Source organism: Helianthus annuus, chromosome 13 (genome assembly GCF_002127325.2).
Source record: "Helianthus annuus cultivar XRQ/B chromosome 13, HanXRQr2.0-SUNRISE, whole genome shotgun sequence".
Taxonomy (NCBI): Eukaryota; Viridiplantae; Streptophyta; class Magnoliopsida; order Asterales; family Asteraceae; genus Helianthus; species Helianthus annuus.
In genome coordinates, this window is record NC_035445.2 from 140,455,607 (window position 1) to 140,468,530 (window position 12,924).

The 12,924-nt window shown below is 35.1% G+C and overlaps 2 protein-coding genes and 1 long non-coding RNA gene across 3 annotated transcripts; 2 read left to right on the plus strand and 1 right to left on the minus strand.

Annotated features, from left to right (window-relative positions):
* Window positions 1–485: 485 nt before the first annotated feature.
* Window positions 486–1,761, plus strand: LOC110901835. The gene is made up of 2 exons (XM_035982389.1): window positions 486–1,077; window positions 1,580–1,761. Exons 1-2 carry the CDS (start codon window positions 486–488, stop codon window positions 1,759–1,761), a joined length of 774 nt encoding a protein of 257 aa, XP_035838282.1.
* Window positions 1,762–5,212: 3,451 nt separating this feature from the next.
* LOC110901834 (vinorine synthase) lies at window positions 5,213–5,848 on the plus strand. The gene has a single exon (XM_022148606.1). The coding sequence runs from the start codon at window positions 5,213–5,215 to the stop codon at window positions 5,846–5,848; it is 636 nt and encodes a 211-aa protein (XP_022004298.1).
* Window positions 5,849–6,593: 745 nt separating this feature from the next.
* Window positions 6,594–10,165, minus strand: LOC110899505. Its single transcript, XR_004876221.1, has 3 exons — window positions 9,804–10,165; window positions 7,508–7,661; window positions 6,594–6,837 (listed from the first exon to the last, which is right to left on the minus strand). It is a non-coding gene; the product is annotated as an uncharacterized LOC110899505 (long non-coding RNA).
* Window positions 10,166–12,924: the final 2,759 nt, after the last annotated feature.

Genomic DNA, 12,924 nt, shown 5'->3' on the forward strand with positions numbered 1-12,924 from the left:
TGTAATGGGGGGGGGGCGTTTTTTTTCAATTTTAAAAATACCGCCCCACTACGGGTGTCTAACTACATATTTTTTGTTTGCTTTACTCAATGTTTCAGTTGGGCCTTCGAAACTTAACCCAATCAAGCTCAAATCCCTTTAACCCAATTAAAAAAGTAACCATTTGCTACTTAGGTTAGGGTGGAGGGTATAACCTTCGGGGAGTTGTGTGGTGACTTGAGTCACCGATTCGGTGACTATACCCTCGGTTCCAAGGCATTCGGTGAGGAGGAGAGATAAGGTGAATTTCGGTGAGTGTTCACAGATTGAAGTGATTGATTTTTGACCCTTTTTTTAATTATTTGAACGTTATTTTTGACCGTTTGTATTTTTTTCGACCGTTAGAATTTTTTATATAAATACCCATAATTTCAATCAATTTAAAATACACAACTCTTCTCCATCCAACTTTATTTTTTTTTTAAAAAATCACTCCTATTTTTTCAATGGATGATATACCACCGCTATTCCTACCAATTGATATTAGTGAAGACGATGATTCTTCCTCGAGCGATAGTAGTTTAATTTTTTTCCAAAATCTTATTAACGAAGCCGCTCAACTGGAAGACATGGGCACTTCTAGAAAAAGGAAAACTGTCCATCGAGATCGAGTGAAATGTCACGACAACCTTATGAGAGATTATTTTGTCGAGGAGCCCGTATTCAACGAAGATGTTTTTCGTCAAAGGTTCCGTATGTCCAAAAGGTTGTTTTTAAAAATTTTGAGTGACGCGCAAGCGAATAACTCGTGGTTTCAAGACGCCGCGGATGCTAGTGATAGGAAGAGTTTTACATCGATTCAAAAAGTTACTTTGGCGATTAAGCAACTAGCAACCGGCAATGCTCCAGACGAGTTCGACGAGTATTTAAATATGTCCACAAGGACTTCCAGAGAAAGTCTAGAATATTTTTGCGAAACTGTATGTAATTTATACGCTTCCGAGGTTTTACGTAGACCTACTAGCCACGACGTTGCGCTCTTGTACCAAGCTCATGAGGAGAAACATCACCTTCCTGGGATGTTGGGTAGTCTTGATTGTACACATTTTGTTTGGAGAATGTGTCCAACGGAGTTGCGGGGTCAATATATGAGGGGGGATAACAGTCACCCGACAGTTATGCTCGAGGCGGTGGCCTCTCAGGATTTATGGATTTGGCATGCTTTTTGTGGTTCAGCAGGTTCACAAAACGACATCAACGTGCTCCAACAATCTCCGTTATTTCTTACTGAGCGAAATGGAACTGCACCAAAATGCCCATTTTACGTGAACAACCACTTGTACAAGCGTGGATACTATCTTACTGATGGAATCTACCATACTTGGTCCGTGTTTGTGAAATCATTTCCATATCCTCACATTGTGAAAGAAAAGAAGTTCAAGAGGCAACACGAGGCGGCAAGAAAAGACGTGGAGCGGGCTTTTGGTGTTTTAAAGGCAAAATGGCATATACTTCATCGCCCGATGCGTTCTACGAGTGTTAAAAAAAATTAGGATGGTCGTATATGCGTGCATTATTATGCATAATATGATTCTAAAAGACGACGGAAACGCGATTGCACCGGTACATATTCGGGATCCTCCAGTCGAGCCCGTTTTCGAAGACACTGCTTATAACGAGCTCATTGATGAAGATACGCATTATAGACTAAAATATGATCTTGTGGAGCATCTTGGAAAACAAGATTTACCCCACCTTTTAGCGGATTCCGACGACGAATAGTTAAATTAGGTTTTTTTTAATTTATTTTTATATTTTAAATTAGGTTTTTTTTAATTTATTTTTATATTTTAAATTAGTTTTTTTAAATTTATTTTTATATTTTAAATTAGGTTTATTTTAAATTTATTTTTATATTTTAAGTTAGGTTTTTTCTTATGTAATGCGTTTTTTTAATTAAAAGTACCTTTGTTTTTATATTATTTAATATGTTTTGTTTATTTATGAATAATTTCTAGAAAATAAAAAAATATATAACTCAAACACCCTAGGGTGTTTGACTATATCCTCTGATTGACTGTAAAATGGAGAGTTGACATGGCATAATATTATTGGCTAGGATTTTACTAAAACACCCTAAGGTGTTTGACTATACCCTCCACCCTTATAACCTAGTGATCAAGAGAAATTATCTTTTATGGGGAGACCAATGTTCAATCATTGAAAGATGCAAGTATTTAAGGGGAAAAATTAGCTGTTAAAAAAAATAAACATTTAATTTAGTAAACCTAATTAAAAAAGTTTAACCCAATCAAGCTCAAATCCATTTAACCCAATTAAAAAAGTAAAAAAAAAAGTTGACTGGCAAACTGTGGAGCGCTTAGGTCACTAGGGCAATTCGATAGTTTTGTTTATTATTATCACAATTATTTTCGTGTTTATATGTGTGTATATTATATACATGTGTGAGTTTATATTTTAATGGTTCATTTTTCATAGATCTAATACTTGTACAAAACATCTAAATTCTCTAAGACAACCCTATGTACATATGTACCTACATACACCTGCATGTACCTAGTACGTAAATTTAATATGTTATTGTGTACTTAGATTTAATCTTACTAGAATCTTGTTTATAAGACTGGGTGTTGTGAGTTCACTAGCAACCCATTAACGGTGTCATATAGGCTGTTGGCAACGGTTAACCCATGCCGACTAGTTAACGGTGGATGTGAATGGGAATGGAATGGGGAAATCGTTAACTTATTAACTATGTTAATGAAAAGGTTGAGATGATGGTGGGGCCCATGGATGTGGGAACCAATCACATGTCACCTTTTTATTATTTTTTTAGTTATTGGTATTGGGTGTTTAGTTAATCTACAACACATTATTAAGAAATATTTAGTTAATGATCAAATTCTTATATGGCGGTGACGGTTGATGTAGCAACGAGTTTAGTTTACCGATATGATATCATACAGGAAGTAATATTTTAGAATTTAGATAGCTGGTCCAATTGGAAAATTTCTATCTATTACTCTTTATGTTTCTAGAATAGAGTTAAGCATTGAAATAGGATATACCAAAAAATGGAAATCTAATGAAGCTAGCCCTACATTCTTTTTCTGGCTTAGCAGTAATCCATCTTATTCTTATCTTATTAATGGTATATTTAGAAATGTAAACTGTGTTATAAAAATTATACAAAGGTATATTGACATCTTAGAAATGTAAATTGTGTTATATATATTATACAAAGGTATATTGAAATCTGACAAAGAAACTGAAATTTAAAATAAAAAATATTGTCATTTTTTTATTAAACTTATTTCTTTATAATCTTATTAAAAAGGAAAATAATCTAAATCTAAATATTAATAAAAGACTACAAATAATGCCATGTGGCAATTTCTCCTTCAACTTCACAATTATACTTTTATTTTTATTTAAAAATATTTTGTTATCCTTATCCTTATTATTATTATTATTAATATTGTTATTATTATTATTATCTATAAATCTCTTAATTTCAATTTTAATATTATATATAAAAAATATTTTGTTATCCTTATCCTTATTATTATTTTTATTAAATCTCTTAATTTTAATTTTAGTAACATACGAAGGAATATTATATTTTTTGTCTTCTTTTTTTTTTCTTTTCTCTTTGGCATGTGATTTTTCATTTTGTAATAAAACTTTAGTTTTTATAATTTGTGTCACAAAGGTTAAATAATTTTAGTTTGTTTGTTAGGTTTTTGTTTTACGTTTTTCTCGGATTTGTTCAACGTTCGTTGCTATTTAGCACAGTGTTTGATAGTCACATTTGGCCCCTCAGGGTTTTTTTTTTCATTCCTATTTGGTGGTCACATTTGGTCTTTTAAGTTTGTTTTACCCCCTCCACTTTCTAATACGCATCATTATAAATTCGACTCCTTCTACGTTTTACGTCACATAAGTCGCTTTGTGTTGGAAATTTGTGTTTTTTTACGCTTTACCCGGTTTTGGTCTTCGTTCGATGCTACTTAGCATGGTTTTACATCCCCACCTCCTTATTATCTATAAATCTCTTAATTTCAATTTTAATATGATATATAAAAAATATTTTGTTATCCTTATCCTTATTATTATTTTTATTAAATCTCTTAATTTTAATTTTAATAACATATGAAGGAATATTATATTTTTTGTCTTCTTTTTTTTTCTTTTCTCTTTTGGCATGTGATTTTTCATTTTGTAATAAAACTTTAGTTTTTATAATTTGTGTCACAAAGGTTAAATAATTTTAGTTTGTTTGTTAGGTTTTTGTTTTACGTTTTTCTCGGATTTGTTCAACGTTCGTTGCTATTTAGCACAGTGTTTGATAGTCACATTTGGCCCCTCAGGGTTTTTTTTTTCATTCCTATTTGGTGGTCACATTTGGTCTTTTAAGTTTGTTTTACCCCCTCCACTTTCTAATACGCATCATTATAAATTCGACTCCTTCTACGTTTTACGTCACATAAGTCGCTTTGTGTTGGAAATTTGTGTTTTTTTACGCTTTACCCGGTTTTGGTCTTCGTTCGATGCTACTTAGCATGGTTTTACATCCCCACCTCCTCAACGTTGGTAGCACGTTTTATGCCCACTGGCCCGCAACGCGGGTAGCTTAAGACTAGTACATGTTAATAAAATAATAAATATAGTAATTAAATTTTATAGATTATTAGTTCTTTACCCATCATTCACATATATTTTGTTAAAGACCTTATGTATATGTATACAGGGTAGTGTGTCTAACTAGTTCCGCTATATTTAAAATATAACTTTTTTTTATTATTTGGTATATGGAATTACATTTACACAACCGGTACAATACCGAGGTTCTTAAAGATATAACTTTTTTATTTTATTTAATATATAAAATTACATGTATTCAACTCATGTAATAAATGAGGTTTTTAAAGATATATTATTTTAATATTTAATATATAAAATTATATTTATTCAACTCATGTAATACACGGGGTTCTAACCTAGTAATATTATATACGATATGGGCTACACTAATGCACTATAAAAGCTAATCTATAGCAAAAGAAGAGTCACAATTTTCTTCAACACAATAAACTTCTTTTTGGTGCTAATTCGACCCATCTTCTTCCTCGTGACAATATCTTTGATGTCTTACATTCATACTCCTATCATTTCTTCTATGAAACTACATAGAGTTAATACAATTACCGCGATGAAGCTTGAAATCCAATCAAGAAAACTCATCAAACCCTCAGTTTCAACTCCCCTTACCCTTCGTCATTACAAAATAAGCCTCATCGACGAGTTTGCCCCCACAATGAACTTACCTCTTGTTCTTTTCTTCCCTCCTAGTCTTGATAATAACCCAACACTCATTGTCCAACTCGAGGAATTGTTAAAGAAAACCCTCACAAATTTGTACCCTTTGGCGGATAGATACATGGAGGACACTCACACAGTGGACTGTAACAATCAAGGTGTTGAGTTTATACAAGCCAGACCTGATATAACGATTCAAGAACTTCTTATTAAAAAAACTAATCTCCATCTTGTCAATGAGTTAATTCCCTCCAAACTTTTGGCCTCAGATCTTAATAATGCAATGCTTGCTACACAAGTAACCACGTTCCAATGTGGAGGTTTAGCGCTAGGTGTAAGTAGCGCACATAGGATTGGTGATGTCTCTACTATGATCACCTTCCTAAATCAATGGGCTACTTTGACTCGTAAAGACACCAAACTTGGTTTCGGTGGCATTGATTTCACATCGTCCTCAATGTTTCCTGCTCAAGGCTTACTTCCCCTCGGCGGTTGGGAGGGCCGTGGAATCCCCCCCCCCCAGATGTAGGGTTTCGCAAGTTAGAAAGTAACGATGATTACGTAACAAAGAAGCTTTCATTCGACGAGAATGCAATATCAAACATGAAAACCAAGGTCGCGTTCAATGGAAAAGACAACACCCATCAATTGTTTAAGGTAAGGTTGGTGTCAGCATTGATATGGAAGGCTTTCATAGGTGTAGATTATGCAACTTATGGCGATCTAAGAACATCGGTCTTGGACTCTTGGTCCAACCGGTAGCGCTAAGACAAAAAAGGGAAAAAATTGCTTCGTTGAATCCTAAAAGTCCTTTAGGGAATCACTGGGGGCTAATAGTAACCGAAAGTGGTACTACCAAAGAGTTTGAAAACTTGACAGATTACTAGTCGGTTCGGTTACTAAAACTATTAAAGACTACTCAAAAGTAGGTCATGATAGTAGTGAAAGGAAACAAATGGTTTTGAATTCCTTCTCTGATGCTGCCAATATTCCTGATACAACAAATGTAACTTGGTTAGCTAGCTGGTGTAAGTTCCCATTTTACAATGTTAACTTTGGGTTCAGGAAACCGTTATGGGTAGGTTGTGGGTTTGTCTCGTTTAAGAGGGGTATGATGCTATTGGATGACACGAAAGGTAACGCAGTTGAAGCATATGCGACTATGGGAGTAAAAGATGTCCCCTACTTCGAGCAAGATGAGGACATTAAAGCCTTTGCCACTTAAACATCTATTGATCTCGAGTTCAAAACCTAACATCTGGATATGGTCAATCATATGTAACATCCCAAGTTTAGGGAATTTATAAAATTTGATGTATTATGAATAACTATATACATGTTTGTTTTATATAATATATGTAGAGGGTCAAAAATGGTGGATTAAGATTCAACCATATTTTCATGGTTTTGATTTGCCATAACATAAAGCAGTTTTTTCGTAAAAGTATCTAAAATGAAACGTCTTACACGGTCTTCTCTCTTGAAACCGCTTCATCAACTTCATAAGCAACCACCCAACTGTCAAAAGAAGAAAAGGTATAAAAAAAATAACAGTACTTAGTTTTAAAAAAATGCAGAATATAGAAAACTGCTAACTTGATCAAGCCAAGCTTGAACCTAGCAAAGATAGTCAAATAGACCCAAGCTTGACAGCTTGATGAACCTATAGCCTAAACGAATTGAGCCCATCGAGCCCATAAGAACTAAGAAGCATGTATCCTAGTTTTCATATAGGCCACAAGTTTTGGTCTTTTAGGTTATAATTTTTACATTCAACTTTAAAAACTCCATACCAAACTTCACAAAGGGTGTGATCAGGGCGATTGTTTTTTTTTTTTTTTTTTGGGTAGCCTTAAAGCCCTTAACAACCAAACAAACAAACGTACCCAAAAATATCCTACGTGAAGAGTAGGGTCTGGAGTGGGTGAGATGATGGCAAACCTCCCAACTCAACAAAACTTTTTTTTTCTTTTTTTATTTTATGAATAAGATGTAACGGTAACAACCCATTATTAGCAAACGCACAGGAACCATTAGTATCCTGCTAACCGATGGGGTCAACACACGGTGATCATTAATCAACCCTTCATGAGAATATTATAAAGCGATAAAGTCCAGGTAAGAGCATAATGACTGCAAGTTACCAGCATAAAGTATAAATAAGCAATCACAAAAGAATATGGCTTACCAAAATAGCATCAATTTCCTCTTGAGTCATTGGTGTTCTTTTCGGTTGAAGAGAGGCTTTCCCACCGAGAGTTTTCTCCGATGGGGCAGACCTTGAGAAAAAAGTGGAAGAAACATTCTTGCAGCAGGCACTGCTAACGTCTGAGTTGCAGAACCTACAAGATGGTCATACACTTAGAACACGTTATAGAACAAAATGCATAAAGTGTTAGTTGATACATAAATCATCAAATATCGATCTTAAATCCAGAATCATATTGTATAGTCAAGCAAAAAGTAATTTAAAATCTGCAGAAATTTTAAAGATTCCATATCAATTAGACGTCAAAAATCAAAAGTGATCCCTCTAATTATAGTGCCACCCTGCATTCTGATGTTTCGATTAAACATTGTTATACATTACAAGTTACTAAATTAGTTAATTCATAAATCATCAAATACGGACCTCTTTAAATTCATAATCAGAGTACATATTTAGATATCATCATCATCATACTCAGTAAATCCCACCAATAGCAAAACAAAGGTAGGGTCTGAGGAGGCTAAGATGTAGACAGCCTTGCCTCTACCCCGTAGGAATAGAGAGGTTGCTTCCAGTGAGACCCATGGCTCGATAGTAGTTTTGCATCAAGCCTTGGACATAACGCACATAACACTCAGCAATCGGGACAAAGGCCGATTAGCGTAGAGTACATATTTAGACACATTGTGCTAAAAATAATAATTTTAAAATTTGCAGCGATTTTAGAAAATCCATATCAAAGTGTGACAAGGCACGTCGTGGTCCAGGCCCAAGACCATGAGGTCCAATCCCAAGTATTAGGCCCATAAACTTGGAAGAACGCCCAAACCCATAAAAGGGGCCCAATTTGCTGACACGCATGCTGTTCATATCGGCATTTCATGGTCATGGTAAGGACGGCCGGAGGTAACGTGTTGGAGCTCACCAGAGGGCAAAACAGGCCTGAACAGTTGCCATCGCTTTTGATGAAGACGCCCTCGCAGATTTTCCCGCTCATATCTGATGGGACAAGCTCGATCCGTTGAACGGATACATCCTTTACCCAAAGGAGAACCCTCTGACCAATGAAAGGGACGTCTAAGACCTAACGATTATAGATAAAGGATCTCCAGACCAGAATGAGATATATACAAGATTACGAGATTTGAAAGAGAAGAAAGACACATTGAATTCTCCTCATTAAACTCACCGAAAATTCTTCATTTACTCACACATTTATCACTTCGATTACTGGAGATTGAAGAAACCTTTGTTGGTTCTCACGCCGGAGGTTGGTCGTTTTAAAATGCATGATGCGCTCCGATGTGTTTTGATCCCAAAAGACGATGCGTGATGCGCACGCATCACGTATGTGAGGCGTTGTTATTTAAAATAATATTGATAAATAATATTTTTACTTGTTAACTTTAAACACTAAAACTTTAGAGATTAAAATAAATAAATACAGCAAAATAGCTATTGTACCATGAAAGAAGTTTAATATAACCAAAATAAGCCTTGAACTCTTTAAGTGTACAAGTAGTCTATGCAAAAGGTACAAGTAATCTATGTAGGAACTCATTTAACAACTTCATCAGCTCATTGTACAAGCTTGTTAGGCACATTCTACAAGCTCATTGTACAATTTTACTCAATACTGGTCGATTTGAGGAAAAATGGGCGCATCAGGGCGCATCATGCATCAGGAGCGCATTATTCGATTTAGGACGTATCATCAACCTCGTATCATGTAATTGTAGTGCATTGCATCACCTGATGCAATCTCATCAGCGCATCGTACGCAACATGCATTCTGCGCGCATTTTAAAACCAAGGTTGGTCGTGGACACACACCCCGGGCTCCCCACAATGAGACTGACGGTGATCGGTTTTATAGGTTTTCTAGCCAGATTAACGACCGGAGCAGTTCAAGATATTTGTACCAGAAGCTGTGCATATTTTGGACTCGAAAAAAATTCATTTAGGCCAAAAATATTAAATTAGTTCCTTTTTTTGCAGTGTCATTCTGCATCCTGCGGTTTAGATTAACTATTGATGATACATTCCAAATTATATATCTGCTTCACTGTGTAAACCAGAAATCAATAACCTAACTTTTAACATACATAAGCTGCATTGGGTCAAATAATCACGTATAGATAGAATTATCAGATTTCACACCTAATCTAACCGATAACGCATTTTCTTACATTCTATCTAAAAAATATCATGTTCCGAAACATAAACACATTTATTTATTTATTTATAAAAAAAAAAAAAAAAGAAGAAGAGAAACCAGAAGGCTTCGGATGACGTTTTGGAAACTTGATTAGAGGAATTCTCTTCATCGCTTGTGATGCTACCGTATCTCCACCGGTCAGCGGTGGCGGTGAAAGGGTTTTCTGCGGTTGCGGCACCTCATGGGGCTTTTTTTGCTTGTAGAATGATGAAAGAATGTAACGGCATTTGGTGAGTATTGTCATTTTTAATCCAAACGAAGACAAAAAGAACAACCAACATTACTATTTATTTGGGCATATCCTTTCTTTTACAATTTTACACCAACGGTTCATCTTTGATCACATAAGTGTTATGGTTTGACTTTCGGTCGGCGAGTTTTCCTCGGAGTTAGGGTTTTACTTTTAGTGGATCTTCGATCGGCAAGTTATTCTCGGAACTAGTCATGGTGCGCTTAAGCTACCTGGCTCTATCTGCAGTCGCGGGCGTATGAGGTCGCCTTTTGCCATTAATTTCGTTGGGCATTCAAAAAAACTTAAGGTTTTTGTACTTAAACCGTTTTAATTCATTCTTATAATGTTTAAACAGTTTTTATTAGATCTTATAAATAACAAATAATAAAAGCCGTAATAAAACCTAAAACCTGCTTAACTCTGGATCTCACGTAGAGGTGTACAAATCGGTTAATCGGTTTTTAAAAAACCGGTTAAAAAAAAACCGGTTTTTTCACCCAAAATAAAAACCGTTTTTTTTCTATAACCGGTTCCGGTTACTAACCGGTTTTTGAGGTCCAAAACAATAACCGGTATAACCGGTTGGGACCGGTTTTTAACCGGTTTTTCCCAAAAAAACCGGTTTTTTTCCGCTTTTAACCGGTTTTTTAATAACCGGTTCGGTTAATAACCGGTTTTTGAAATCAAGAATAGTAACCGGTATAAAAACCGGCGGTTAAAAAAAACCGGTTATAAAAAAAAACCGGTTAAAAAAAAACCAGTTTCGGTTTTTTTTCCGGTTTCGGTTCTAAAACCAGTTTTTTTGTACACCTCTAATCTCACGTACGTCTGGGTCATCACCAATCAACGCATATGGTTGACTGGATCTTACGACGAAGATTGACTTATGAATAACTTTACCTCTGTGTTAGACACATTGCCACAAGCACCACCACACCTCTAGTCGTTGGGACGCAAAACCCATGGCTTTATAGCCTAGTGGTATCTTGGGGGTGAGATAAGACTTTGGACCAATAGGTCTTGGGTTCGATTCTCACAAGGGGGTTTTTTCCCATATTTATTGGGTTTCCTCCTGAATTGGTGTATAGGCATTATGCCTAGTGGAGATGGATATGATCGGATGGTTCCGCTGGTGGCACGATGATACTCCAGTGGTCCGTCAGTGATCCAAATTTGCCATTAAAAAAAATAATGCTTGTTATCTTTTAATGTCTAACATAAAATACCCAATTACCCTATATATTAAAAAAGGAACGTTTTGAACAGTAATTTTCTATATATTATAATAATATAATAAAATATTATAATAATTGTTATTATTTTTATTTTTGAGTTTGATAAGTTTGGTGTCAACCAGTACTTGTATTGAAAATACCGGTTCAACGCTAAAAGTCGGTACCGGATTGAGTTTGATAGTCTTTTAGTTCGAGAAATTTGGTACTGCTACCCAGTACCATTTGCTCATCCCTGATCACGGGTACCATACGAACAACAACGGTATCATACACCTTTTTTTTTAGTTTCAGGGGTAGGGATGAGCTCGATGCGAACTGATACCCTGGTTACGGTATCGGTATATGAATGTAAAAACCGGTAGCGAAGCGGTACCAAAAACGCTAAATGTCAGTACCGAACTGGTACTTAGGATCTTTCGATTCAGGAAATTCGGTATCGGCACCCATTACTATTTGCTCATCTCTGAGTACGGGTTTCAATAGAACAACATCATTACCATACAACTTTTTAGTTAATTTTGTTTCGGTTATTTTTTAGTGTTTTTTTCTACATTTTCTTTTTATTCTTGTCAGCGGTTCCATATGTAACGCGCTTGTATTGATTTCAAACACATATAAACACAGACTAAATAACAAAATAAGTTCGCCGCAACGCGGCGAAAGTTTTTATAACTAGTTTCATTAAATCATGATATAAGCTATTTTAATTGGATAATTTATTACAGTATAAGATTTGAATCAAAAGTTACATATAACTTTTTTGGACTTAACTACATTTTATACATAAGTTAGGGAAATTACATAACAACGGGAGGTAAACAGGCAACAAGTTACGCCGCTACCTCTTTTGAATAAACTAGTGGGGTGCCCGCGCGATGCGGCGGGGGTGACATTTGCATTGCGGTAGTTGTTTTGAATGATTTATTTTGTAATTTTTCCGAAAGGTTTTACGTAAGTAACTTCATTGTGGTAGATAGTCGTTTACCCGCGCGATGCGGCGCGAAACATATCACTTTGGTTGGTGAGTTTAGGGCTATGTACAGGGCGGTTCGGTTTTGTGCCATAACCAAAACCAAATTCGCGATGCAAAGGAAAACACAACACTTGTTAGTAATTTTAAGGGTGTGGCGATTTACAATAGGATACTCGTTTAGCGTTAGTTTATCAGTCGTCTCGTGATTTATTGAATAGTACTAAGTTAGTTTTCTTATTCGTGATATGTTGGCACTCGTTTTTTTGTTAGTTTATCAATTCTTTGGCGATATACCTTTGTTCATTTTTTTAGCTGTAGGTTCGGCGTGATATATCTTGCCTTGAATGTTTTTGGAATTTTTGAAGTGAGTACGAAGAAAATTTGAGGTTGTTGGATACGTTTAACCAATTTGATAAACTATGAGTTTAAAGTTGATGTAGGATAGCGTAATTAAGTTAAAGGGAAAACAGTTAACTAACTTACTGACTTTTAATGTCAAATATTGATGGATATACTAATTTGTTTCTTCAAGTTTTGAAACCTTTCGAACTTAACTTAAAAATAATGTGAAAATTGTTAAATTCTATCCCTATCCAAAATTTAGAACTTTATTACATTTTAAAAATCAGGTTATAAGGTTAAAGTACACATGGCAACGTTGTCGCTTATAAAAAACATACACCATCAAAATCAAGAACTATAATTATATAATACCAAGTTACAATCAATGAGTTATAT